A 25,093-nucleotide genomic window follows, 5' to 3' on the forward strand; every position below is an offset into this window, starting at 1 on the left:
GTAAACTTTTTTTGGAATTCTAATGAAATTTTCTGAAGAGCAACGCGTCATGACGTTTGCGATATATAAAACAGTCTAAATGTTATAATAAATATATTATAATTGTATTATTTTGATATATTAATAATTTATAATAAATGTATTATAAACGTATTGTTTAAAATATATTAATAATTTATAATAAATATATAATATATTATTAATAACAAACAGAGACAGTGTTATATTCCCAGTTATATCTGATATGTAAATCGACTGCTCCGCTTGCTCGCTTCAGACTTTTACATGTGAGTGAGTGCATTTGGTCTACTCTATCTTCTTTAGTATTAAAGTTGAAGAGGGTGACCTCATCCTTGTCTTTTCCTGTTTTGTTGAGTGTAATTTCGAATCCCGTACCTTCATGTTTTGAAGAAAAGTCGTTTTGTTTGTCTGATAAAATGACACTAACAGCGCCATCGCCGTTCAGTTGCTTGAAAGGAATGACGATATCCACTGATGTTTGGTCTGTAATCTAAATGTAAGACTATACTAGTAAGAAATAGTAAAATAACTATAAATAACTAGAACAAACTTCTTTTTGGCAATAAGTCGAAGCGGATGGATTTGTAATAGTAAAAACGTTCATTTCATTCTCAATATTACTTTTCACATAAAGCTCGTTAGTTTCTAACATAGAAAGAGTACTATCCGCTTTCTTTTCATATTGCATCGAAAATTTTGATTGTTGCCGTCTCAGAAAAGGCATACGAGAAGCACTCAGGACAACTAGACTGAGAAATATCATGCACATCTCAATACTATATTTGAAAGTTCTTGAATTGTTCGACAAACTAAAGAGACTCATCACTGTATTATTAATTATATTAAATTTTATTATATATTTTACTTTTTAAACAATCGAATTCTAATGTGTTACATATATAGTACATTGTTATCAATTCCATACTGATTAAATTAGTATTGTATTTATATATATTTATTAAATAAAAAACTAGTAATCAAATTAAAGAAATAGTTGTTAAACTTTTTCAATTGTTTTTTTGAAATTCCATTATCGTCGAACAAAATTCAAGTAGTCTAATAAACAGGAAATCTTGAATTTATTAACTAAATTTCCCGAATTTCATAATTTTATCAATTATATTAAATTACACAGCCCAAAAAGTGAAAAATACCACAAAATGTCTATATATATCCCAGTTAAACGAGTCAATAAAAAAATACAAAAATATTATAATTAAATTTAATAATAAATTATTCAAAATAATTCCAAATTATTCTAAATTAATAACAATCTAAACGAATTAATAAAAAAACAACACAGAAAACAAGTTGAAGAGATAGTAATGATTCTATGACAGATTCTATGACATGAGCTTGCAAACAATCACAGAAATATTATCACCACATCCATTGTTGTATGCTATATCTCGAATAGATGACGCAATCACCCAAGCAGCCTCATTACTCATTCTTCGACAGATATCACCAACTACTTCATTCGACAAAATGTCAAACACCCCGTCACAACATAACACGACACACACATCATCAACACCCCTCTCAACACAACTGATTTGTGGTTGACACACACATACAGAAGAACACGTCAAATCTCCAAGTGTCCGTGTCAAGACAACTTCCCCGTTCACTTTATTGTGATCGATGAACCCGTCCGCCTCGCGAATTCGGTGGAGTTCGTCCGGGTTCGAAATCGTGTGGTCTTCATTCACTACAACTAACGACCGCCGACGAACTATCAGACATCTCGAGTCTCCAGCGTTCGCCACAAAGTACTTCTGTGGGGTGACTAACACTACATTCGCGGCACTCCCGTCTTTGAATTTGGAATTTGTTATTCGCTGTAAATAAATACTCAATGAATTCTTAAATAGTATAATATACTATACTATACTATAATATAATATTGTATAGTATTATATTATAGTATATACTATTATTAGTATTATACTATTAAATAAAATAAAATAGTATTATGTAGTTATAAATAGAAACAAACCGTATTAATCTCAAGGAACGTATTTGATAGCCCATCCTCTATAGACGTCTGAGTGTTCTTCCCTAAGATACTCGCAAAGCACTCTGGGAACTGTGAGGCGCAAAATCGGGAACAATCTGTTCCTGAATGGCCATCAAAGATCGACATGTAGTGAAAGCCAACACCTAAAAAGTTGGTGATGGCTACTAAAGTGTCTTGCATCGAGTCACGCCGCCCACACATATTGGTCGTCCCCATCTCGACAGGACATTCACACGAATTCTCTTCGAATTGTGGCGCCGAAAGGGGAAGCTTGAGTTGGTTACAATAGGCGTTTTCAAGGAAGAGTAATGGCGTGTGAATGATTGTTTGTGGACGGTTTCTGTCGCGCTTCTCGGTGTTAACATAGGAGATCTCAAAGATCTTCATCTTCTTCACTGATACGATTTCTAAAGGGTATTGGACACACGGCACAGTCCCTGTAAAACTGACATCCTCCAATTTTTGAAGTAACGACAAGTTGCTTGGGATCGTCAAATTCCGGTTGAACGCAAGTGACAATGACTTCACGTTAGAAAGTTGGACGACTTGGTCTGCCGAAATCAGGTTGTTGCACCCCAAGTCCAGTACCACTAGATTTTCCAATACTTCTTATTAGTATAATATATAGTATAATATAAATAAATATATATGGTAAAATATATAATATTTAATATATTTTAATATATTATAAAGTAAAATTATATAAATATATATAGTATATAATAAAGTATAATTAATATAGTATAATTTTAATATAATTTTAATATAAATATATAAACAAACGACTAAGGTTCTTTGGAAGGTCAGAGATATAGTTACACGTAGCAAAAAGGTTCGTCAACTTCTTGAGCTTCAAAATGTCTTGAGGGAACTCTGCGAATTTGTTATGAGAGATATTCAACTCGAGTAACCCGTTTAACTGTGTGAGTGAAGTTGGCAAAGTTACGAGATTATTTAAAGCGAGTTGGAGGTGTTGTAAATGGGGGATGTACTGAAAAAGGGAACTTGGGAGTTGGCTGAGGGCGTTGTTACTTAAATTCAATTTGAGTAAATGGGAATAATTAATTCCCTTTTCTGGGAAGACAGAAATTCTGTTAGAAGCCAAGTTGAGTGATTTTAAGTCTTGGTGGAGTCTATTTTGTTCGACGTTGTAAATGACGTTGTTTGTTAAGTCCAACTCGGCAATAGTTTTCAAATCAGCTGTATTTGGCACTCTCTGCAAGAAGTTGTCTTTCAATTTGAGAGAAGCGACGGAGTCGTTAGCTGTGCAGTTCAACGCTTCCAATCGATTTCTTTCAAACATCAATTCGCAGTTGTCCACGGTGAATTCAGCCTTGGGCATCATAGAGTCTGTTATCATGATGTCGTACAAGTTCGGGAGTTTCCTGAGGAACTTTGGGAATTTCGTGAGACGACTGCGGACGATGACAAGTGAGTTCAAATTTGTCAAATGGGTGATTTCCTCTGGAATGTCCTTCAGCAAACAGTCCGTGAACGCAATGGATTTCAAATTCGTCAAATTTGATATTTCCGTTGGAATCGTTTGGATCAAGTTATCGCCAAATTCAATCGAATACAACTGGGTGAGCGTCAAAACCTCCTTTGGAATGTGCGTGAAGTTGTTGTGGAGGAGTTTCAGTTGGTTCAAATTCCTCATCCCGCCTATCCCATTTAACTCAGACAAATAGTTGTAACACAGCCACAGCGTTTTGATCGAATACAGTTTCCCTAAGACCCCCGGAAATTGAGTGAACTTGTTATTACATAAGTCGACCTATTCATTACTATAAATTTACTATAAATTTACTATTAAACAAACAAATGTCAGTTTGGTCAGTGTCGAGAGACTACTTGGAAGGTCTTTCAGGCGATTTGCAGTGATTGTCATATTGACCAAACTCGTCATCTTCGACATCTCATCGGGAAGACTCTCGATTTTGTTCTGCCCTAGAATGATCTCCTGTAAATTGCTCATCTCACCTATTCGACTCGGCACTATGGAAATCGAGTTGTTCGACAAATCAAGAGTCTTCAGATTCTGAAGACTTAAAAGCACCTCGGGAACCTTCGAGAGTAAGTTCCCTCTGAACCGGACTAGTGTCAGTGCAGTGAACTTCCCGAAATTCAAGTCAAGTTCCTTCAAGTCAATTTTACTATTTGGTTTAGTTTGAATTACTATTATTTATAGTATCGTTGCATGACAAACTCTGATGTTATTAAGACTCAAGTCTAGCATTTTCAAGGTGCGGTATTGCCTAAAAGCGTCTTGTGGGACCGCGTCGAGTCCTTGAGATTTCATTACAACGGTATTAGGAGCCTGTGACATTGAAATGAATATTTTGATCTTAAAAAAGAACTTTTGTTGTTTCTTTGTCTACTGAAAAACGTACTGCAAGAACGGGACTTGTGAAATGGGAAACTGGTTTAGCTCTTTTCACTTAAACAAGTGGACTGACATTTTTTAAATTGAAATCTGGCTCTAAAAGCTCTCTTTTCCCGATATTGTAGCATTTTTAACGCTTAAATTATATTAATATACTAAGAGTTGATTCTTAGGCTTTTTCGTTGTTTAAGGCTAAGTCGAGTATTTATAAGTTGATCATTTTTAAGGCATTTGGATGATTTTGGTCGTATTCAAATTTTTTTATAAAAAATATTGCAGTGGATAATAAAATTATTTTAATAAAATCAATCAGTCATCAAATAACTTTGTTCAACAGATGGGTAAAAAAGATGTAAAAATATAATTATGCCTAGCACGCTTTTGTAAAAGCTAAATTAACAATATTGCTGTACATTTTTACGAAAAAAAGATCAATAAATATCGGGAAATCTCCGAAAGAATAGGTAATATACTTTTTACTCTGTGAGTTTTGAAATAAAAATTTATATTTTTTGGAAGCAAAAGTTGAAAACTTTTTTTTCGTTGTTTCTTCACCGAATTGTTGTTATTATTGAAAAGCATTACAGATAGTGTATTTACAGGGTGCCAGACTTATTTTAAGAAATGAAATAAGTTAGGCATTGACTATCATATCAAATATTTTTGAGAAAAAAGTAAATAAAAAAATTAAACCCGTATTTTTACATTAATGAATCACATTATTTATTGGCACCCATTAAATACTTTATTTCTATTTTTTTGTAATATGTTTTGTTGTTTTACTTACCATAGAAAAGCAGTATATATTGAAATATTTCAATTAATGACTTTTATATTAAAATGAAGTGATAAAATATATATCATATTTTAAAAATAAATGATTTAAAACTGAATATCTTCAACAAATTTATATTTCCACTTCCATATCGTTTGCAAGTGAGATATAGTGCTATGTTTTATCACACTTGTTGTTATTATTTTTATTACACAAAAACATGCTTGTAAATTGAGAACTAAAGTTGTTGTTATAATTCGTAATTTATTGTTTATTGCCCATATCCACCTTTCATTTTTGATAATGTTTATGTTGTTTTAATTTAAAAAAAATATAAGTTTTAAAGTAACACTTAATATGTTTTAATAGAGAAATGTCACTTGTGAAACGTGAAAATATATTAATATCATAAGTTGTTAAGAAGAGACCATTATCGATTTAAATGTTTAATCAATCAATAATAGTTATTCGAGACTTAATATAGAATGCATTTATTGACACAACTTTTATTTATCAAACATATATTTGGAAATGTTTTACTAATGTACATTTAAATAAAATGTTTAAGCGATTTCTTTTCAATATTCATTCATGTCTTCTGTTATTATTTATTAAATTATCAGTTCTATTGGTATAATCAACACACACGAAAAACGTTCAAACAAAACACATTTCAACATCAAATTCTTTCAAAATTTCTTAGGTTTAAATTTAGTTCCTGTCTCATTAATATCGACCTTCACGTCTCCATTTTCGTCCAATTTGACTTCAGGCTTTACGTCAGTTTCGAACTTAAAAGTTGGTCCCGACTTTTCTTTCACGTCTTTATTATTTCTCTTCATGTCGACATCAAAGCATCCATCTTCTCCTGGCTTTTTCCCGACATGGTATTTAGTCTCGACGCACCCCAAATCGTCACAGACGACGGTGTCTTGATTTTTCAATTTTGGCTTCACTTTCAGTCCCAAGTCGATTTTCCTCTTTCCATCTTCTTCGACGATCTCCGGTCGGAATTCTGTCTCCACCGCGACTTTCATATCAAATTCGGCATTTTCGTCCCCAGTCATCCGTACAGCAGCTTTCTTCTTCCCTTCTTTCTCAGCAACTTTGAACTGTTCGGAATGATAGACTTCCTTCCCAACTACCTTCGCTTGCCCTTTCGCAGCTTTCCACTCCTCAGTCTCCTTCGCTTTGCTGTACGAACTCTTTGCAGTCACTTTTGCCTCGCCCATGCGTTGTTTCATCCCAGCTTTTTGGTCGGCATCAATTTTGGGGACTTCCTTCTTCGTCGCCTTCCAGCACTCACCCGCACTCTCGCCTTTGATCGCACAAAGCGCACCAGAGGCTAGGCCAGAACAAAGACCTTTTGCCTGTTTTGAAGTGGCGACTGCTTTGGCTGCGCTTGCTGTTTGGTGTGAAGCTTGTTTGAACTCTTCTGTTTTGACGGCTTTTTTAGCGCCAGAGTACGCTGTTTTTGATGCTTGAATAGATTGTTGTTTCGCAAACTCTTTTTGTTCGGCAGTCATTGGAGGAAGCTTTTTGTAGACCTCGACGGTATCTCCAGCAATGTTCTTGGCCATTTCAGTTTTATTTGTTTTGGGTTTGGCGTTTTGTCCATCATCGTCACAGTCTTGAACGTCTCCGTCAGGTTCGATCTGCTCACAACAAGTACTTTGAGACTCAAACGTTTCACTTTGGTGCACTGGATGTGTTGTGCTTATTTGATGTTGTGGAATATCACTACCAACTCCTTGGACTTGTTCACTTGACTTGAATGAAGTCGGTTTAAATGGAACAACTTCGGATTGTTTTTGAGGAAGCTTTGGAGGAAGAGATTTATGTGGAAGTTTTGGAGGTTCGGTGGTTTCTTTTACTCTGTGTGGCAATTGTGGTGGTTGTTTTTGTTCGACATTTCCGTTTAAATTTTCAACCTCTTGTTTTTCGTCTGAAGTGAAATCATATAATTCTGGAATTCGTTGGGGAAGCTTAGGCGGAGCTTTTTGGGGAATTTTTGGAGGAACTGGATTTTCTGGAATTTCGGTCTTTAAATTTTCGAATTCCAAACTGTCGATTTGTTGTTGTTGGTTGACTTCTTTATGTGGGAGCTTTGGGGGAAGTTGTTTATGCGGAGGTGGTGGAGCTGGTTTTTTGTTAGGTGGTGGGGCCTGGCCTCCAATAGTGAAGCTTGTTTTGTTGAAACTCATGAAAAAATATAGTGGGATGGGTTTCTTTTTTTAATTTATTAATTTCAACCAATTTTCGAATTTTCGAATTTTTTTTTATTTTGTCATTTTTTATATTCTATCATAAAAGTATTAAATAAATGGGTTTTTAAAGCAATAAATTATTATTATAATTAAATATAATCATTTTTGCAACGTATGTTTTTTTTCAATTTTAAACTATAATCTTTTTAATCATAAAACAATTAATTAATTCATTCTAATTAATATTAATGTGTCTTTTGTTTAAATAATCGGGAATTCAATAATAATATAATATTGATTAGTTTTGGTTGATGTTGGAATTAATTCATATATTATAATTAAAATATAATATAAATAGTATCATAACTTTGATGCAAAACTTTTTAATACATTAAAAATGGTTACGAGAGACTTATTACTCTTTTAAAAATAAAAAGAAAATGACGTTAAGTTCCTTATGTAAAATACAATGTGAATACCCCTTCACTCTCCAAAAGATTAATGTCTTTTTATCAATAATGCTAATAGTTTTAAATTTTAAACGACTTAGATTTTCATATGTGATACAAGTCCAATTTTTTAATTTTGGATAAAAGTCACCCAAAATCAAGTGTTCAAACTGACGATAATTTGTCATTTTGATTATTGACCTTCAGTTTTCATAATAAGTGTTGTTTTTATAGCATACTTCTAAATACTATATTAATGATAATAATATTAATTGAATAAATTGATAAAAAATTTATATATGAACATAACTAGTCAACCTTTTTTGGTCTGTAAGTTGTTGTAAAAAACCAATTAACACAATTTGCTTTTGAATAAAATATTTACTCTGATTTAACAATTAACACTTTAAATAACATTGAACAAAATTCAAGTGGTTTAAAAATCGGGGAAATGTTGAGTTTATTAAATAAATTTCCGTTTTTTTAGAGTTTGTATTTTGTGCATGAACTATACACAAGTCAAAAAAAGGAAAACCATCAAAAATGTGATTAATATCCCTGAAAAAACAGGCCAAAACAAAAATCAGGGCGTTATTTTAAGTGTTAAGATTTATGGTTTTTACTATAATAAGTATCCACGTATTGCTTATTAGTAAACAGTAAATTAAAAAATGTGAAGAATAGGATTACAAAGCCATTTTTTGGTATCTAGTAACACTAAAAAAATCAATGTAATGAATAAAAATTGGTAATAAAAAAAATCAAACTACCAATAAAAAGACGAACTCAACACTTTAAACATTCCAAATGAACAAAGGAGCTATCAGAGTTAAACGCCCGAATTCAACCGAATTGGAGTTTATTGGAAACTTTTTGAGTCCAGTCGCAACAATCAAAGAATTGAAAAAGAACGATTTCCTCACTTCACTCGAAGAGCTTCAAGGGATGCGCAAGAAGCGGAGCAACAGTGCCAAAAATATAATGCAAACACAACAAGATGAAGAAGACATACCAGACAGATACGACCAACTTCTTTCTATGGTCAATGAAAACTAACACTGTCTCTGATGACTTATTACATTTGGAACACTTCGCATGTTTAATTAATTTATCTTTAGCTTCTAAATTGATTTTTCGAATTATTTTGATTAATAAGAATGTCAAATATTTTGTGAAAATTGACAAATTATTAACAAACTGTATAAAAATCGCCATTTTGGGATGGACTTCACATTTTAATTAATTCTATTTATTAATTGCGGTTTTTTGTAATTTTCTGTTGTATTCATTTAACTACTGTTTTTGATTAATTTTATAATAATATTACTATTTTGAGAAGTATGATTTTTATCAAAATATTTGAGATATAAATAAAACTCTTTTAATTGTTTTTAATGTATGATTTATTAATTTAGTTATTTTTTGATAATTTTATTATAAATTATTAGTTTTTTAAAAAACGTTTAAATCATAACTGTATGTTTATTATTCGCAAATGTTAACCACTTAATAATTTCAATTAGTATTTTTGCAATTAAAAATATTTTTTTTTACAACTATTAATTTTTGCCCGAGTGTCAATTATTGTTCAATTAGTTATAGTTTTTTATGGTTTAATTTAATTATATCAAATAATAAAAAAAGTTTTGTTGACTTCGTTTTTTGGTTGTTTTATTTTTACAAAAAAACTGTTGGAAAAGAATAAAAGAATTTTATTATATTTGTAGTTTCAAATACAATTTTAGTATAATTACTTCGAAAACAACTATTTCGAAAATAAAAAATGAGTAGTATTTCAAACGGACAAAACTGAATTATAGAAGTATCAACAATTGTAATTTTATTTATTATAGAAATAAAATTCTTAAATATATTGTTAAAATATAGTTAATGAAATCGCAAGCGATGTTTGCCAACAAAAAATTTATTATTTTATAAAAATAGTTTTTTTCGTCAAATTAAAATAATAAAAAAATCAATTTTTTTTCATTCAAAAAGATCTTTTGTTGTTTTAAACAATTTAGTTGTAAACTAAATAGAAAATTAAATTTCGATTGTTCGCCTGACCTAAATCATTTAGAGACTTATCATACAGTAATAAATAATGTAGTCAGTTATGTGTATTATAAAAATAAAACAATGATTTCAAAATAATTAAAAATATTAACATTTTATTATTTTTATCTTATATATAATTGGTTTTGTCATTTGTGTCTTGTATGGACCAACACTGCAAACTTTGATATTAAGTCAATTTTCAGATATAGTATTAAATAAAAAACACTGTCTTGTTATTATAATAAAAGTTAAATCAAACAACAATTATCAATAAATGATTTTATTAGTTATATTATAACAAATCAGACTCTGAACAAAAATCAAAAAAAATATTTTTAAATTATTTTGAATAAATTGAATTACAAATGATTATAATTTGTTTATTATTAAAACATTGTTTAGTTGTATTAATAACAAATTGTTATTTTTTTTCGTTTTTTATCATTATAATAATTGTTTTAATAAATTATTGATAACAATTATATATAATCTATTATCTATAGATGATAATATATACCTAGTTTATCATTTATCACGACTAAGTTTTATAAATTTGTTATTAATTTATAGTTTACCTATTATAATTCGTCAATGAGATAGTTCATTTTACATTAATATCTAACTGACATAATATAAATCAATATAAAAATATATCAAACTTGTGTAATTATAACAACTAAAATTAATGACAATACAAATCAAACTGAAACTATAAAAAGTTACATAAATTATCAATTTACTTTGTTCAAAACTTCCCAATAAATAACACCACAAATACAAAATTGGATAAGTATAATAAAATGATAATAAAGTAATAATAAACTCTACTATTTATTCCAAAAGAAAAAGGAATAACAAGATCATAACATCTCCGTAGATGAGTATTGTGAAGCTTCAGTTTAGTCTTCACGACTATTACGCGAGTCCATCTGTTGCTTTGGATGAGACTTTTCTTTATTTCGCTGAGACCTCTAAAGAAAGTGGCTTAAAAAGTCTAGTCAAAAAAATCAAGTCGAATATGAAAGGGCATACCCTTCCTACGTTCAAGTCTCTATTACTCTTCCATATTATTGAGAAGAATGGCGATACCAATATCTGTCAGAGCTTCACTGATTTGTCGTTTAAGAAGGTCAACAAGGCGAAAAAGATATTGAAAGAAGACACATCAAAACTCTCCTATTGGGCGGAGCTTTATTCAGATGTTGTACAAAAGACTTTAGAATATCACTTGAAGTACATTTTTTTGAACGGATTTTATAAAGTCCCCCAACATGAAAAGATTCCTGAAGACTTGAGAACACTTCCCAAACTCGAAAATATCATTATAGAGACGCGTACACTCTTTAAAGTCGTTGCTGCATTTGTCGACCATTTCTTCGGTAAAAACACTGCAAATTTGTACCTTCAAAAAGCAGTCCAATTCTCGTTGACAGACGTTTTGCACTTATTTAGACTCCTCGTTCACCTTGAAAATTACAAGGCGCTTTTGTCTCAAAAGAGTCTTGACACTGAAAACCTCAAATTGTGTCAGTCACAACTGTCGCTCTTCCAGAAGTCTTTAACAAAGAAGTACATCACCATCCCACCAATAAAAAAGATCCCAAAAATTTCTGAGATCAAATGTGGAACTGCGAAGTATGAGGAATTCGTAGAGCAATTCCCAATACCAAGTAAAGAGGCATCATCGGACTTTATATATACTCCAAGGTTTAAAGCATTACAGGAAAACTGTGGTAACACATCAGACCCATTCTTGACTCCAAGACTTCAATTGCAGAAGTCGAGTGATATGGACTGCCCCCTCTGCCTTGCCTAATTTGTGTTTTGTGGATATTAAAACTCATTTGATACTTCATTTATGTAAAACTCATTGAATATTTCATTATTATATAATTATATAATAATTAATATAAATATTATATTTCATATTTAAAACTCATTTGATACTTCATTTGTATAAAACACATACAATACTTCAATTAAGTCGGGTTTGAAGACTCTGAACAACTTGATCAATTTGGTAGCGCTCATCCGGTCGTGATTTCCAACACTGTTGAATGAGATAAAAATCGTCTTGTGAAACATCCTTTGGCTTCTCGAGACGCTTCTCCGCAACAACAAAATTCACTATTTCCCAAGGAAATTTGAATTTGTTCTTTGGATAGGCCTCATCCCACGCTAAACACTCGTACATTGTGATTGAAAAGGAAAAGATGTCACTTGGCTTTTTGTATTTACGCTTATTTAAGACCTCAGGAGCCATATACATTGGTGTTCCTACACCTTTAGTGAATGTCATGTTTGTCATCAGTAAATTCACATTTCTTGATGATCCAAAATCAGTGAGTTTTGCATTAATGCTGACGTTTTCTTCATTGGAAAACACTAAAATGTTGTCTGGTTTAATGTCTCTGTGTAATATCCCATTTTCATGTAAATACAAAATTCCTTTGGAAGCGTCCAAACAAACTTTCCGTCGTACTTTCATTGAGAATGGCGCTACCCCCTTTCTATTTATAACATCATTTAACGACCCAAATTGAGCAAATTCAGTGACCATACAGATCTTATTTGGGATAAATACAGCGCCATAGAAATACACAATAAATTCACTTCGAAACTTTTCAAGCATCGAAACTTCATTCTCAAACTCTTTAAGAGAAGATTTGGTCTGCCCAACTTCTTTCATTTTTTTAATGGCAACGTCATGCTCACGATATGTCCCTTTATACACTACACCAAAACTCCCTTCGCCAAGCTTTTTAGTCTCTCGGAGTTCTTTTGGATCAAGTTTAGAGGAGATTTCAGTGTTTGCTGTTAACTTGATGACATTCAAAATTTCTGGCTTGTTATTCAAAGGTTTTGCGATTAAAACGAATTCGCTTGTAATGTGACTCGTGTAATTTGGCGTTAAAATGATTTCAAATTCACACGCTTTTTGTTTGTGTAACATGACAATCTGCGGAGTCACTTGAAGACTGTAACTCTCTTCGCTTGTGTTGGTCGATATTTGTAATTTGACTAATTTGTACTTTGTGCTTCCTACACAGAACAATTGACGTGACGGAAGACCAACTTGGATCTCAGAAAGTTCTTCGTTGAAGTCCAAAGACCTTCTATTCACAACAATTCCTCCGAGTAATTCAGTGAATTTGATATTAGTTTTAGACATATTGAATAGAGTGGTAGTCCTTTTAATAGCATTTTTGTGGACCTGTGCGAATACAAATTTGGTGGCGAAGAAGACCAAAACACTCAAAATTGAGATACAAAAGAAAACAAAGAGAACAAGCAACAAAACAACCCACCAGACCACTTCCTTTTGACAAAATGTTCCTTTTTCATCAGGAGAATACCAAAATTTGCATTTTGAACATTTTGAGTGTTTAATTGCAACACAGTGTGGTATCGAATCCAACGACAAACACACTTCATTTGACAGAACAAAGTCATCATCACATGAAGTACACTTCGTTTCCATGTCACATGTTTTACACGTTGAATCACACTTTGCACATTGATTTGTTTTGAATGTGTAATATCCAGGAGAACAAGATGTGCATCCAAGTGTAGATGTGATATTCACAGCACACCCAACTATTATGTTTTGTGGCTCACACTTATTCTCATTTGTCATGAAATAAGTGTCTTGACATGTAATACATGACCCAGATTTTTGACATGTTGCACACGATTCATCACATTCATCACAGTCAAGCCCAACACGATAAAATCCGTCTAAACACTGGTAACACCCTTGACTTACTGTGGAAAGCTTTTGACACTTTTTAGCTAAATTGTCATTGGAGTCACATTGATGAGATGTTGTTAAGTAATGACCCTCTATACATGATGTGCATGTAGAACTGTTCACTACACACGAAGAACAATTTAAATCACACTTTTGACATAACATGTTGGTGTCTAGATACTCATCTTTATTACATTGTAAACAGACTCCATTGGCTATATACAAACAGTTGGTGGGAAGTTCACATCTTTTATTGTTTAAGATCAATCCTTCCTCACATGCAACACACCGGGAATTGACATAAAGTGTACAACTAGATATTAATTTATCATCACTTATACATTGCCCATTTGTATCGTTTTTATTATTACACTTAGTAAGTACACATTTTGTTCGACTATCATTTGGGTTATACCCATATTCACATTGTGTGCAGAGGCTATTATAACACGACTTACAATTTTCAATTTGAGATGAACATAAAACACACAGATTTTCAAAGAGGAAAGAATCGGCATTACATGAAATTATGTGTTGAGTAATCAATTCTGTATGTTCCGTTGTGCTGTTACATATGCCATTTATATTACTTAAATTCATTTCACATATTTCACACGATGATTTGGCATTTTGTAATACACAATGTGCATCCTTATTTGAAACACATGTTGACAATCCACCACTTCTTTGAATATTAAAGTAGTCTTGACATACAAAACAAATATTTTTGTCATGATCAAATTTACACCCATTAATTTCGTTTAACTCGCAAGTTGTATTATCAACACTTAAATGATATTCATCTTGACAATACGAACATTTATCAGTTGAACCTTGTGCACATAAACCACAATTGGCGACCTCACAATGAACACATACTGAGTTGATTAAAACCCCATCACACTCACCATTAATAATACAAGTAAATAAATTACTTTGAAACATCCCAATGACGCAATGATGGTTAGTGTAGTTAAACTGATTATCTGTTATTATAACAACAGTTTTTGCAAGATTAAAAATTTGAACAGTAAGCATTTGACTGTCTTTGGTATATATAACAAGAGAGTCCGCAAAGTACATAGAAAACATCCTATTCCCAACAAGAAGTGAGTTGTCTTCATCTTTGTTAAATTTAGGTGAATTTTTTGGTTTGACATTTTCAAAGTAAATTTGTGAGACGTTTTTAAAAGGAGTGATAAAACACTCTTCGGAGACACAAGGACAGTGATTACCAAAATACGTCCCAGTCGAGAGGTCAGAAGACGCCAAAATACAAAAGACTTTCTGTGATGACGTCCCAATTCTTAACAATTTTCCGTCTTCGAGAAGGGTGTAACTCACTTTAATATTAGATAATAAAGTAATTTTTGTTGAAGAAGAAATCAAATCAAATGGAGTCTGCATTGTCACACTGTCAATTATTAACGACATCACCGTGTTGGCAATGAAAATAGGAGGCGTTTTGAGAGTCCTTTGATTTACTGTTAATGTGTATATAATGGCATCTAATGTGTTTGCTCTGATCCAACTATTTCCACTTATATTATAATTAACATCTAAAATTCCACTTTTAGTTTTAAAAGAATCAACAGAAAGAGAAGGCTGATAATCATCGGAGTTTATTGTTAAAGTATTCCCCGCTGAATAAATATAAAAAGTGTTCGCTACTATTATTGCTTTGTCGTTAATGGTAACTGGAGAATTTTTCTGAATTGTAAAATCTTCTTTGGTGTAAAGTTTCGATTGATTATACATAAACAAAGAAATGTAATAAGCTGTATATGACGTTAAATTGATAGCACTTTCATTGTAAATAGTTATCATTGCATTACTTTGATTTGGTGAAGTGATATTTGTATTTAGAATGGATTTGTTTTTCATGATTAATTGGCCCGGACCACTGAATTTCAATTCGTTACACAACAACAAAGCACTTTCAGTTAACTCTAATTTACCATTTGTGGTTATAGTAAAGGTAATAGATGAATTGTAACAATATTCAGTTGTTACAATATTTGCATTTAGTGTTGAAGTTGTTGGGCACACTCCACTCGCGAAATATATTACTCCAAAGAGTAACAAAAGATTCATATTTTATCAAATGGTTTTCGAGTTGTATTTTAATATTTAAGTAGTTTCAAAAACCAAAACATTTTTTTTGTTCTGTGGATTTTCTTTCTTGTTTGTCTTTAAACTCAAAGTCTCAACACATTTGTTAACAAAAATGTCAAAGATTAAAATAAAGAATGGACTTTTGGGAATCATCGAAAAATCTTTATATTATATTAGTTATATTTTATTATAAATTTTTTCATTCAATTTTTTATTTGTATTAAGAAAACTCTGGTGTAATCGAATATTCTAAAATGTTTATTATAGTTTATATTATTATTATCTAATAGTATATAAAATACACAGATTAAACCTGTAAATGAGAACTAATTTACCTAAGATATCAATATTAAAAATTAAACACACAATCAATGACTAATTCATCATAATAATTAATGAAATCGTTCCATTTAATACATTTGAAATAATTGACTTGTATGACAATACAAAATTACATTAACAATTGTTACTACTATTTTCAAGTATTAGCATGTTCTTTGGTAAAACTATAAGTTTTTTCTTTCCATCGTTTTCACCAATGAACTGAACAATTTCCTTTCCAAGCTTTTCAATGAGTTTCCTGTCAAAAACGATTTGGTTTTGCCAGTAAATTGCAGTGATATACTCTTCCTTGAGCGTCCCACGTTTACCACCACATTCTTCTGTTTGAACAAAGAACCCAAGCTCTCTAACTAAGTCGACTAAGAACTGCAGCGTCTCAATGAACACGTTAGTGTTCTTTCTTCTCTCTGCCGTCTTCCCAGAGACTCCATTTGCAATATCAAGTGAAACTCTTTGTATGCATCTTTCTCTGATGTGTCTCCCAACATCAATGTCTTCGTTGTCATTCCACATCTTTTCAATAGTCATAAACTGTTCAAAGACTGTTGCTCGCTTGTTTGGAAAGCGAAGAGATATGTTGTAGTGATTGTTGATGAGAAAGAGTAATACCATTGATTCGTAGACTTGGTTGTTTCGGACTTCAATGAACCGCATTTGACGTTGAGGAAAGTCACGAAGTAGAGAGGACATGGATCTGATAGAGTAAATACAGTTGGCTTTTTATAGGGCGTTCCATGTTTTTAATGTTTTTTTTTCGACGCAACACCTCTTAAAATCCAAAATAGATTTATTTATACTTTATTGTTTTTTTACACAACAACTTTAGAATACTATTGGCGATATTTGGGTGTTTTATGAACCAAATTTTAAGGAAATTGACGTTATGTTATGTTGTTGAGTATTTTGAACCAATTACAACAGCAAAAATGGAGGTTTTTGTGGAATTTCATTTGAAAATTGTTGGGATTATTGGGAATTAAGAACTACCACCAAAAAATCTACAAATTGTAGTTGAAAAGGAAAATTGCACAGTTACCATTTAAAGTGACAAATTTTGGGTTTACTACCATATAAATACAAGATTCAAGACTTTTAATAAGAAAAACACAATGTATTAATGTTAAAAAATACCAAAAAAACATAATGAATAAATAAAAAAATAAATAAATAAAATTATTCAATTGGGCTTTTTTATTGGTCTTGTTTTAAAACAAGTAACGAGTTTAATACAATATTAACTCCTCTTTTTAATCAAACATGAAAAGATTTCAATTGTTTAACTTGTTTGAAGTTTTTCGAACTTTTTTAAACAAATTAATCGCGATACTTCGGGAATTTTTCATAATAGGTAATGATTATTTTTTTTGCCAATCAAACAAGAACTTTAATTGGGGGGTCAAATAAATAACATAAATATCGGAGATGTTTATCAACTCTGTGGTAATTAAAGCAATTAATTGTCTATATAATCATATTATTTAACACAATTTATCAACAATAATGATATATTGTTTACATCTGGCTCTCTTAACAATTTCAAATATTTATTTTTTTTTCAAATATCCAGTTTTATATAGTTAAATTCTAATAAATTGTAGTTAACATATAGATTGTTTTAAATTTTTTAATTTGTAATTTGCATTTTATTTGGTTTTCCAAAAAAATTTTTTGCTTGAAATTGTTGTAGATATTAAAAAGTCCTGTTTTTATACGCGAATTGTATTAAATAATATCAACAATCTAAGAAAACAACAATTATCAATTTTATTGGACCAGTGTTTTACCAGCAATTCATCTTCAAATTTTCTTTAAAAAGTCACTCGATCTAGAAATAGATAAAGTTTTTCAATTGATGATTCTATTTTGTATTTTTTTGAAATATAATGCTAAAATTGGGCTTTTATCCCCAAATATTCTATTTTTGTAAACCCCGACAAAAATGCAATGCCTTTTTTGTTTATACAAAAAATATTGTTTTTAAAAATCTTTAAAAAAGTTACTAAAAAAATAGTGTGATCAATTATGTTTTTTGTTTCCAAAAATTGAAATTATGTACACTTTGAATTTATTTTAATTGTTTTTAATAGTAAATAATATATTATATTAAATAGTTTAAAGAAAATAATTTATTACTATTAATATTTTTTCATACTATTATAAGTCAATATAAAAACTATTTGTTTAAGTCAAAACATCAAATTTTTTCTATAGTATAATATCATTTAAATTAATTCATTTATTTTTCTAAAAATACGACAGTTTTTAAAAATATAAAAATATTTAAAAACAGAATAGCTATTAACAAATAATAAATTAACAAATAAAATATGATTTATTTTATAAAAGAACTTTTTTAATTAAAATATTAAAAAAATAATTGTTTTGTTTATTATTTTTATTATCAAATAAATAAAAAATGGGTTTTAAATAATTAAAAAAATAGTTTATAATTGATACAGTATAAAAAAAGTAATAGAAGAACAATATTTTAAGTGTCGAATATACAGAACATATATTATACTTCTTTTATTAAAAGTGATGATTTAATTGGTTACTGAAACCAAATTAATAAATGAATAACATTGTCAAAATAACAAAGCGATTGATTGTGTTTGATTAAAAAGTATGACAACTCAAGAAGATATTAATTATTCGTTTTATTTTTTTGGTGATGGCAAGCCATCATGAATTATTATTAATACGGGTGGAAAAATGAGAAATGAATGAATTTACATGAAATAATAATTAATGATTTTGTTTTTATTGTTAAATAGTAAACAATGAAGTCATTATAAGTCAAAGGCATATTCAAAAAATCCAGAAACAGATACAATGAAATGTAATAACAATCTTTCATTTTTTATATTTAAATTATTAAAATGAATTAAACAAACAGAAAGATAGATTTGTGGTAGATTGTTATTATTTTTAAGTTAAAATATAAACAAATGTTTATTTAAAAATCACCATATGTATAATCAAAAGACTTTGAATCTTATATAAAAAATGATGTTGAAGTTCTAAACAACATCAAATAATGAAGGTTGCAGATTATATTTTGGTGTATGATTAATTTGTTTTTGAATTTAAACAAAACAACAAAACAGAAGTAACAAAGAGTAAGTTGCAAATATTTAAAATGATCAAATATTACAAAATGGCTTATTGATAATGACAAAAATAACATTTTTAATTAAAAAATTGACATATAAAGAAAATTGTGACAAATAATATGTTTGTTGATATTTCGAAAAAAGAAATAAATGTCTTTTTATAACAATTTATTATTTATTTGTTGTGCAATTGTTTCCAAATTTGTTTAATATTTATGTTGGATCCAAACAAATTACTTTTTATGTTTGAATATTTTTTATAATTTGAATGAACAACTTACAACATTTTTAAAACATTGAACACGTTTTGATAAATGAAAAATTTGGTTTTAACTTGATAATTATTGTTTGAATTTTGCTTGTTGTTGTATGTATATTCAAATTTATAACTTAATTGTTTTTTCTGAATTTACAAAAGTTGTTTTAAACATTAATTAAATTATCCAATTATAAACCAATATTAAAAACCATCAAATAATTGTCAAATTATTTTTTTAAAACAAACGTCTATTTTAAAAAAAGTCAACATTGTTATTTCCACTGTATTAATATATTTTACAATCATTATTTAAATTTCAAAAAAATAGTTACATAAATCACCAATTTCAATTGTTTTCAAAAAGCTCTTGTTTCAAATTAACATTTATGTTTTTTCATACCAAAGCAAATGTTATTGATGAGATGTAAATAGACAATTGCTGAAAAACTCATATGATTTTTGATAAAGTTATTTTACAGTTAAAAATAAGAGCAATAAGTTCCTAAACAATAAAAATCAAAAATATTTACACTTTTTAACACTGAATACCTCAAATTTTTTATTAAAAAAATCTATCAATCATATTAATTTTCTTGCAATCCAAAATGGTGTTTAACCAGATTGGGATAATATCCAAAATTACCTTAAATATACCACAACAATAAACCCGAAAAAACAAGCAAATTTGATATTAAAAATTGAATAGAAAAACGATACAAATAACTTCCATTACTCTATAAATGTAATTGTATTTTTACACTGAGTCGTGTCATTCGCAAGTCCGGCTACTAATTCCCCAATTTCAAACGTAACAACCCTTCTGTCTTTTAACACGCTCATCAATTTCTGGTGTATGACTTTGCCCAACTCCAAAATTCCTTTTTTATCAGTCACAAATTTTCCATCATAAAAAACGCTCCTAATCTTCTCGGACTGTATGGACTTCATTGAGTTTTTCGAAAGTTTTGAATTGAAAAAATACCCAAATTCAAGGCACGAATCAAACACAAAGTTCCTAATAAAAGCACTCATGTTCTTATTAAATCGTCTTTTAATTGTTTGCAGTGGAATTCCTTTCACCATTTCTTCGTTTTTGATTGCCTCACATCTTTTGATCGCGAAATTGAGGACGTCGACTCTTGAAGCTTGAGTCTCCAAGAAACTCAGAATTGGAATCGTTGAAGTGCGCGATGAATATTTCTTTGGGCGTTTAATAGTGATTTTCGCGTGTTTGTTCAAGATGTAGAGCAAAAAGCATTGTTGAAAAGTTGTTTGTTCCTTTTGCTGGTGTTCTTTAGCAGTGTTAATTGATACTTTTTCGGTTTTAGGGAATAACTCAGAGCTCATCCGTTTTGTTCTTATTAAGATTAAAGTCGTTTAAATTACTAAATGCCAATACAGAATATAGGTGAAGAGCTATTTATGTGCTTATTTGGACAAAAATGTCACAAAAGTTATCTTTCTTCGTTAACTGCGTTCTTTCAAAATAAATTCAATGGCTCAAATTACACCAATCAAGTTCTTGAAAACAATTCAAGTATTGAAACCCGCTTTTGGGCAGGAATAAGACTCACAATTCAATCAACTTAATTAATGTACTTTTCTACGAATAGTTTTTTCATTGTGTTTTTTTGGATATTATGAGGAATGGGCAACTCTTGCGGTTATTGGTTTAATTCGTTTTATTACAGACGCTTTCCCGTTGCATTGTACAAAGGTGTTAGAATTAATAATTGATATGCTAATACGCCGAATGGCTCTTTATATTTTTGTATTCAATTTCTAAACTTAGAAAATGCTATAAAGTTGTTTTTAGTGGAAAACAGTTATATGTTAATTGTAAAGAAATGGACCTTCGTTAAATTGTAAATTGGTTGTTTCAAACAATTTTATTATTATTTTTTTTAGTGATAACGCCAATTATAGATGTCTAAAATACGAACTATTTCAATTTATAATAAATAATATAATTATAATAAACAAATCAATTTTATAAAACCATGAAGATCAATATCATAACCAAATGCAACAAGAAAATTTGAATTAGTGGCAACAACGAAATGTTGGTGGCCAACACAAAATAATATGAAGATATAGTTACGCAGTTTGTTTTTTTGAAAATCGTCGCACTTGAATCCAAGAAAAATGCGTAACAATTTAGTTATTTACTGGTAAATATACACAAATATTACAACCGACTGTAACCCAAATTATGTTTCATATAACGATTTTTACGCAGTTAACTCTGTTGATAAAAAAAATGGTCTAAAGCATAAAAATATTTTTGAAACCCACTAAATTAGAAAACATAAATCTTTACATATTGTTATTTTCATACCTTTTAATCTTTTTATAATGAAGAAAATTAAATGTTAATTAACTTTTAAAGTACAAGTGTGAAAATTAATGTTTCCAGTTCAATAATTGGGGGTGTTTTTCAAAAAATATTATTAAATCAATTTCATCATAAAGTTCAATCAATAAGTTCAATATGTCATTATTATGAATTATAGGATAATATATTTAATGTGTGTATACGGTTTAAGTAATGTGAAATTTAAAGTTGATATTTGATTTCTTTTCGCCTGAAATAAGATTAAAACGTGTTATTTGTCATGATTTTTCGAAAAAAAGTTTAAAGTAGAGTACCCAAAAACTTTCAAATAAGCGCCAAGTTAAAAAATGTGATAATAATACCGTATTTATCGAAATTTTAACTGGAATATAAAAAACAAATTATTAATTCATGGTTTATCATACTTTGGACGCTTTGAATAAAGAGGCTGTTATTTATCTAATAAAAATTAATAATAATTGATTAATATTTAATTAAATGCAAACAATAATAATATTATTTGTATTTTATAGGGGCGGTGTAAAACAGTATATATTTATTTTTGGCCTCAGTTTGTGTCGGATTCATAATTACCAAGCCTTTAACATCATTTTAATACCAAACTTGAAGATTATACAATTCTATTCATTTACATGTCCTCTACGAGATTATTTAATACAATTAAGGTGAAAAAATTCAAGTGGCTCTCGTTCGTTAAAAAGTTAATACCCTTTACAAAAAGTTAAAATTATTAACATACGAATTTCAACATCTATTTACTGGCCACAACTTGAGATAGTGTCAAGACATTAATTGTACCTTGATATTCGAGCAAACAATATATTATAACAACAATCTTATTACCCCAATTCGATTTTTTAAAACAAAAAAATTGGGGTTTTGAAGGAAAAAAATATTTATCATGTTTTTAATCAAAAGAATTGAAATAAATTTCTGTAAATCAACAATTTATATTAAATTTGTTATAACAACAATGTCATTATTTGTTATTATTAATACAATCATCTCAGTTATTAAAAGGGTTAACATTTTGTATGTCAATATAGACCAAAAACCATGTACATAAGTTGCATATTTCATTTAAGCCCAAAAACATTTTATTTTTTTTATTAAAACCATTTAAATAACAATTAAGAGTTATTTATAATATCATAATCTTCATTTTATGTTGTAAACCAAAGTTCATTAGAATTTAATTGAAATAACACGTTTATTTCTTAATGTGTTAAAACACATGTAGAACAAATTAAGTCTTAGGTATCCAATTGAATTATTTAAATTGTGTGTTTTTTAATTAAATAAGCGTAACTTGCGTACTCAGATATCAACAACACTCTCTTATAAGTTATAACATATACAATAATAACAATAAAAAAATCTTTGTTACTCTTAAAGACGTTACAATTATACATTGTTATTTCTGTAAAAATTAACATCAAAAATTCAATAAATATACTGCACATCGACATCCTCATCAAAACACTTTTCACCAACACGATTTACACTTTTAGGAACAACAACTGTCTTCAGTGATATACATCCTTTGAAACATTTATCTCCCAAAGTTTTGACACTCTCAGGTATATACACTCGACTCAACGAACTGCACCCACAAAAACTTTCCGACCCAATCAACTTGACGTGTAGTGGTATTTCGACTCTTTTCAATTGACAACACCCCGAAAAACACAGTGGTTTTATTAACTCGACTTTAAATGGTATTTCAACCTTTTTGAGTGCACTACAGTTCCTGAAGCACTCTCTTCCTATTGCAACGATTCTTTGCGACATACGGACTTTTCCAAGATTTTTGCAGTTCTTAAAACACGAGTCTCCAATTAAAGTGACTTGCGTTGGGATACTAATTCGACTAAGAAGACTGCAGTCTGAGAAACAATTACTTGGGATCTCTAAAATACTTTCTGGCAACTCTATTTGCTTTAAAGACGCACAAAACGAGAAGCAAAAATTTCCAAGTTGATACAAAGATGGTGGCAATACTATTGTTGTGAGCAACACGTTATTAGCAAAGCAGTGTGGTCCAATTTGTTCAACACAACTTGGGAGTGTTATCTGTGGTATACTTCTACAGTTATTAAAGCAACTTTCAGGCACCAATTTCAGTGTTTTAGGCAGTGCAATGTCGACTAAAGCAACACAGCCTTTAAAAACGGCATATTCAAGAAGTGTTATAGTGTCGGGTAGTATTATAGAAGTCAACGAACTACAAGACGAAAACGTTTCAGAGCACAAAACGTCGATTGTAGTTGGCAGAGTGACTGCAAGTAAGTTGGAGCAACACGAGAAGCAACTTTCACCTATTGATGTGACACTATTTGGAAGGAAAAGTGATGAGATTGAACCACACTTTTGAAAACAGCCTTTTTGGATGACTTTTAAAGTATCGAGAAACATAATTTGACTGAGTGAAGTGCAGTTTGAAAAACACAAACACCCAAGTTGAGTGACTTTGTAAGGAATCGAAAATGTCTTGAATTTCTCATTTGCAAAAAGACCTTCTCCAAAGGTTCTTATGACATTTGGAATGGCAGAACCATACCCGTTTCTGTCTTCTAAAGTGTAACACACGTTTTTGTAGTCGACACTTCCGTGGTTGGTCTGGAGGGAAGAGGAGTATGAGACTAAATACCAAACTACTATTTTATAGAAAGTCTCTCTCTTTGGTAAACCCTTTTTTGAGTAATTTTTAAGACGATTTTTAGAACGTGTCTCATTCAAAGGAACTACAGAAGGTTCTAAAGTGTTCCCAAAAGTCTCATCTAATTCACTGTATACGTGTAAAGTTTCAACATGTGGAAATATGTGACGGTTGTGTCGAGTAAGCGGAATTGGATTGAAATGGAAATTGGAAGGAAAGTTCAAATATTTCTTGCTGACAGATTCAAGTGCTAAAAAATCTGTTTGTGAGTACAAATACTGTGAAACCACTGTGATGTGGAAGACGTCCAAATGAGTTACCATGGATTAAATAAATAGTTTAGTATTATTATACTCAAACTAATATTTTAATTAAATTTTACTATAATAATTAATTAATTAATTGTTATTAGTTTTGTATATATTATTATTATATATAATATGTAGTAGTTAATTAATTAATAAACGAAGTAACTTAGTATAGTTTTTATTGTAATAATAAAAATATTATATATTTTAATTAATATTAACTTTTTTAGTAAATAATAAGTTATAATTTAATAATAATTAATATGTAAATAGTAAA

General features: G+C 29.8%; 8 protein-coding genes across 8 annotated transcripts; 1 reads left to right on the forward strand and 7 right to left on the reverse strand.

Annotated features, from left to right (window-relative positions):
* Positions 1-6: 6 nt before the first annotated feature.
* On the reverse strand, positions 7-790 carry EIN_452740 (hypothetical protein; the record flags this gene model as incomplete). The annotated part of the gene is made up of 3 exons (XM_004256397.1): positions 7-75; positions 212-511; positions 572-790. Coding segments are annotated over 3 exons (588 nt in total), but the record flags the coding sequence as incomplete, so codon positions are not given.
* A 574-nt stretch (positions 791-1,364) lies between these two features.
* EIN_452750 (leucine-rich repeat containing protein, putative) lies at positions 1,365-4,367 on the reverse strand (the record flags this gene model as incomplete). Its single annotated transcript, XM_004256398.1, has 5 exons — positions 1,365-1,862; positions 2,021-2,646; positions 2,825-3,815; positions 3,861-4,178; positions 4,248-4,367. The coding sequence occupies 5 exons, from the start codon at positions 4,365-4,367 to the stop codon at positions 1,365-1,367; spliced, it is 2,553 nt and encodes an 850-aa protein (XP_004256446.1).
* A 1,521-nt stretch (positions 4,368-5,888) lies between these two features.
* EIN_452760 (hypothetical protein) lies at positions 5,889-7,403 on the reverse strand (the record flags this gene model as incomplete). The annotated part of the gene is made up of 1 exon (XM_004256399.1): positions 5,889-7,403. The coding sequence occupies one exon, from the start codon at positions 7,401-7,403 to the stop codon at positions 5,889-5,891; it is 1,515 nt and encodes a 504-aa protein (XP_004256447.1).
* A 3,387-nt stretch (positions 7,404-10,790) lies between these two features.
* Positions 10,791-11,729, forward strand: EIN_452770 (hypothetical protein; the record flags this gene model as incomplete). The annotated part of the gene is made up of 1 exon (XM_004256400.1): positions 10,791-11,729. The coding sequence occupies one exon, from the start codon at positions 10,791-10,793 to the stop codon at positions 11,727-11,729; it is 939 nt and encodes a 312-aa protein (XP_004256448.1).
* A 159-nt stretch (positions 11,730-11,888) lies between these two features.
* EIN_452780 (tyrosine protein kinase, putative) lies at positions 11,889-13,829 on the reverse strand (the record flags this gene model as incomplete). Its single annotated transcript, XM_004256401.1, has 1 exon — positions 11,889-13,829. One exon carries the CDS (start codon positions 13,827-13,829, stop codon positions 11,889-11,891), a length of 1,941 nt encoding a protein of 646 aa, XP_004256449.1.
* A 2,406-nt stretch (positions 13,830-16,235) lies between these two features.
* Positions 16,236-16,811, reverse strand: EIN_452790 (hypothetical protein; the record flags this gene model as incomplete). Its single annotated transcript, XM_004256402.1, has 1 exon — positions 16,236-16,811. The coding sequence occupies one exon, from the start codon at positions 16,809-16,811 to the stop codon at positions 16,236-16,238; it is 576 nt and encodes a 191-aa protein (XP_004256450.1).
* Positions 16,812-20,222: 3,411 nt separating this feature from the next.
* On the reverse strand, positions 20,223-20,840 carry EIN_452800 (hypothetical protein; the record flags this gene model as incomplete). The annotated part of the gene is made up of 1 exon (XM_004256403.1): positions 20,223-20,840. One exon carries the CDS (start codon positions 20,838-20,840, stop codon positions 20,223-20,225), a length of 618 nt encoding a protein of 205 aa, XP_004256451.1.
* Positions 20,841-23,292: 2,452 nt separating this feature from the next.
* On the reverse strand, positions 23,293-24,831 carry EIN_452810 (hypothetical protein; the record flags this gene model as incomplete). The annotated part of the gene is made up of 1 exon (XM_004256404.1): positions 23,293-24,831. The coding sequence occupies one exon, from the start codon at positions 24,829-24,831 to the stop codon at positions 23,293-23,295; it is 1,539 nt and encodes a 512-aa protein (XP_004256452.1).
* Positions 24,832-25,093: the final 262 nt, after the last annotated feature.

This window comes from Entamoeba invadens (genome assembly GCF_000330505.1).
Source record: "Entamoeba invadens IP1 unplaced genomic scaffold scaff_1105074726215, whole genome shotgun sequence".
Lineage (NCBI taxonomy): Eukaryota > Evosea > Mastigamoebida > Endamoebidae > Entamoeba > Entamoeba invadens.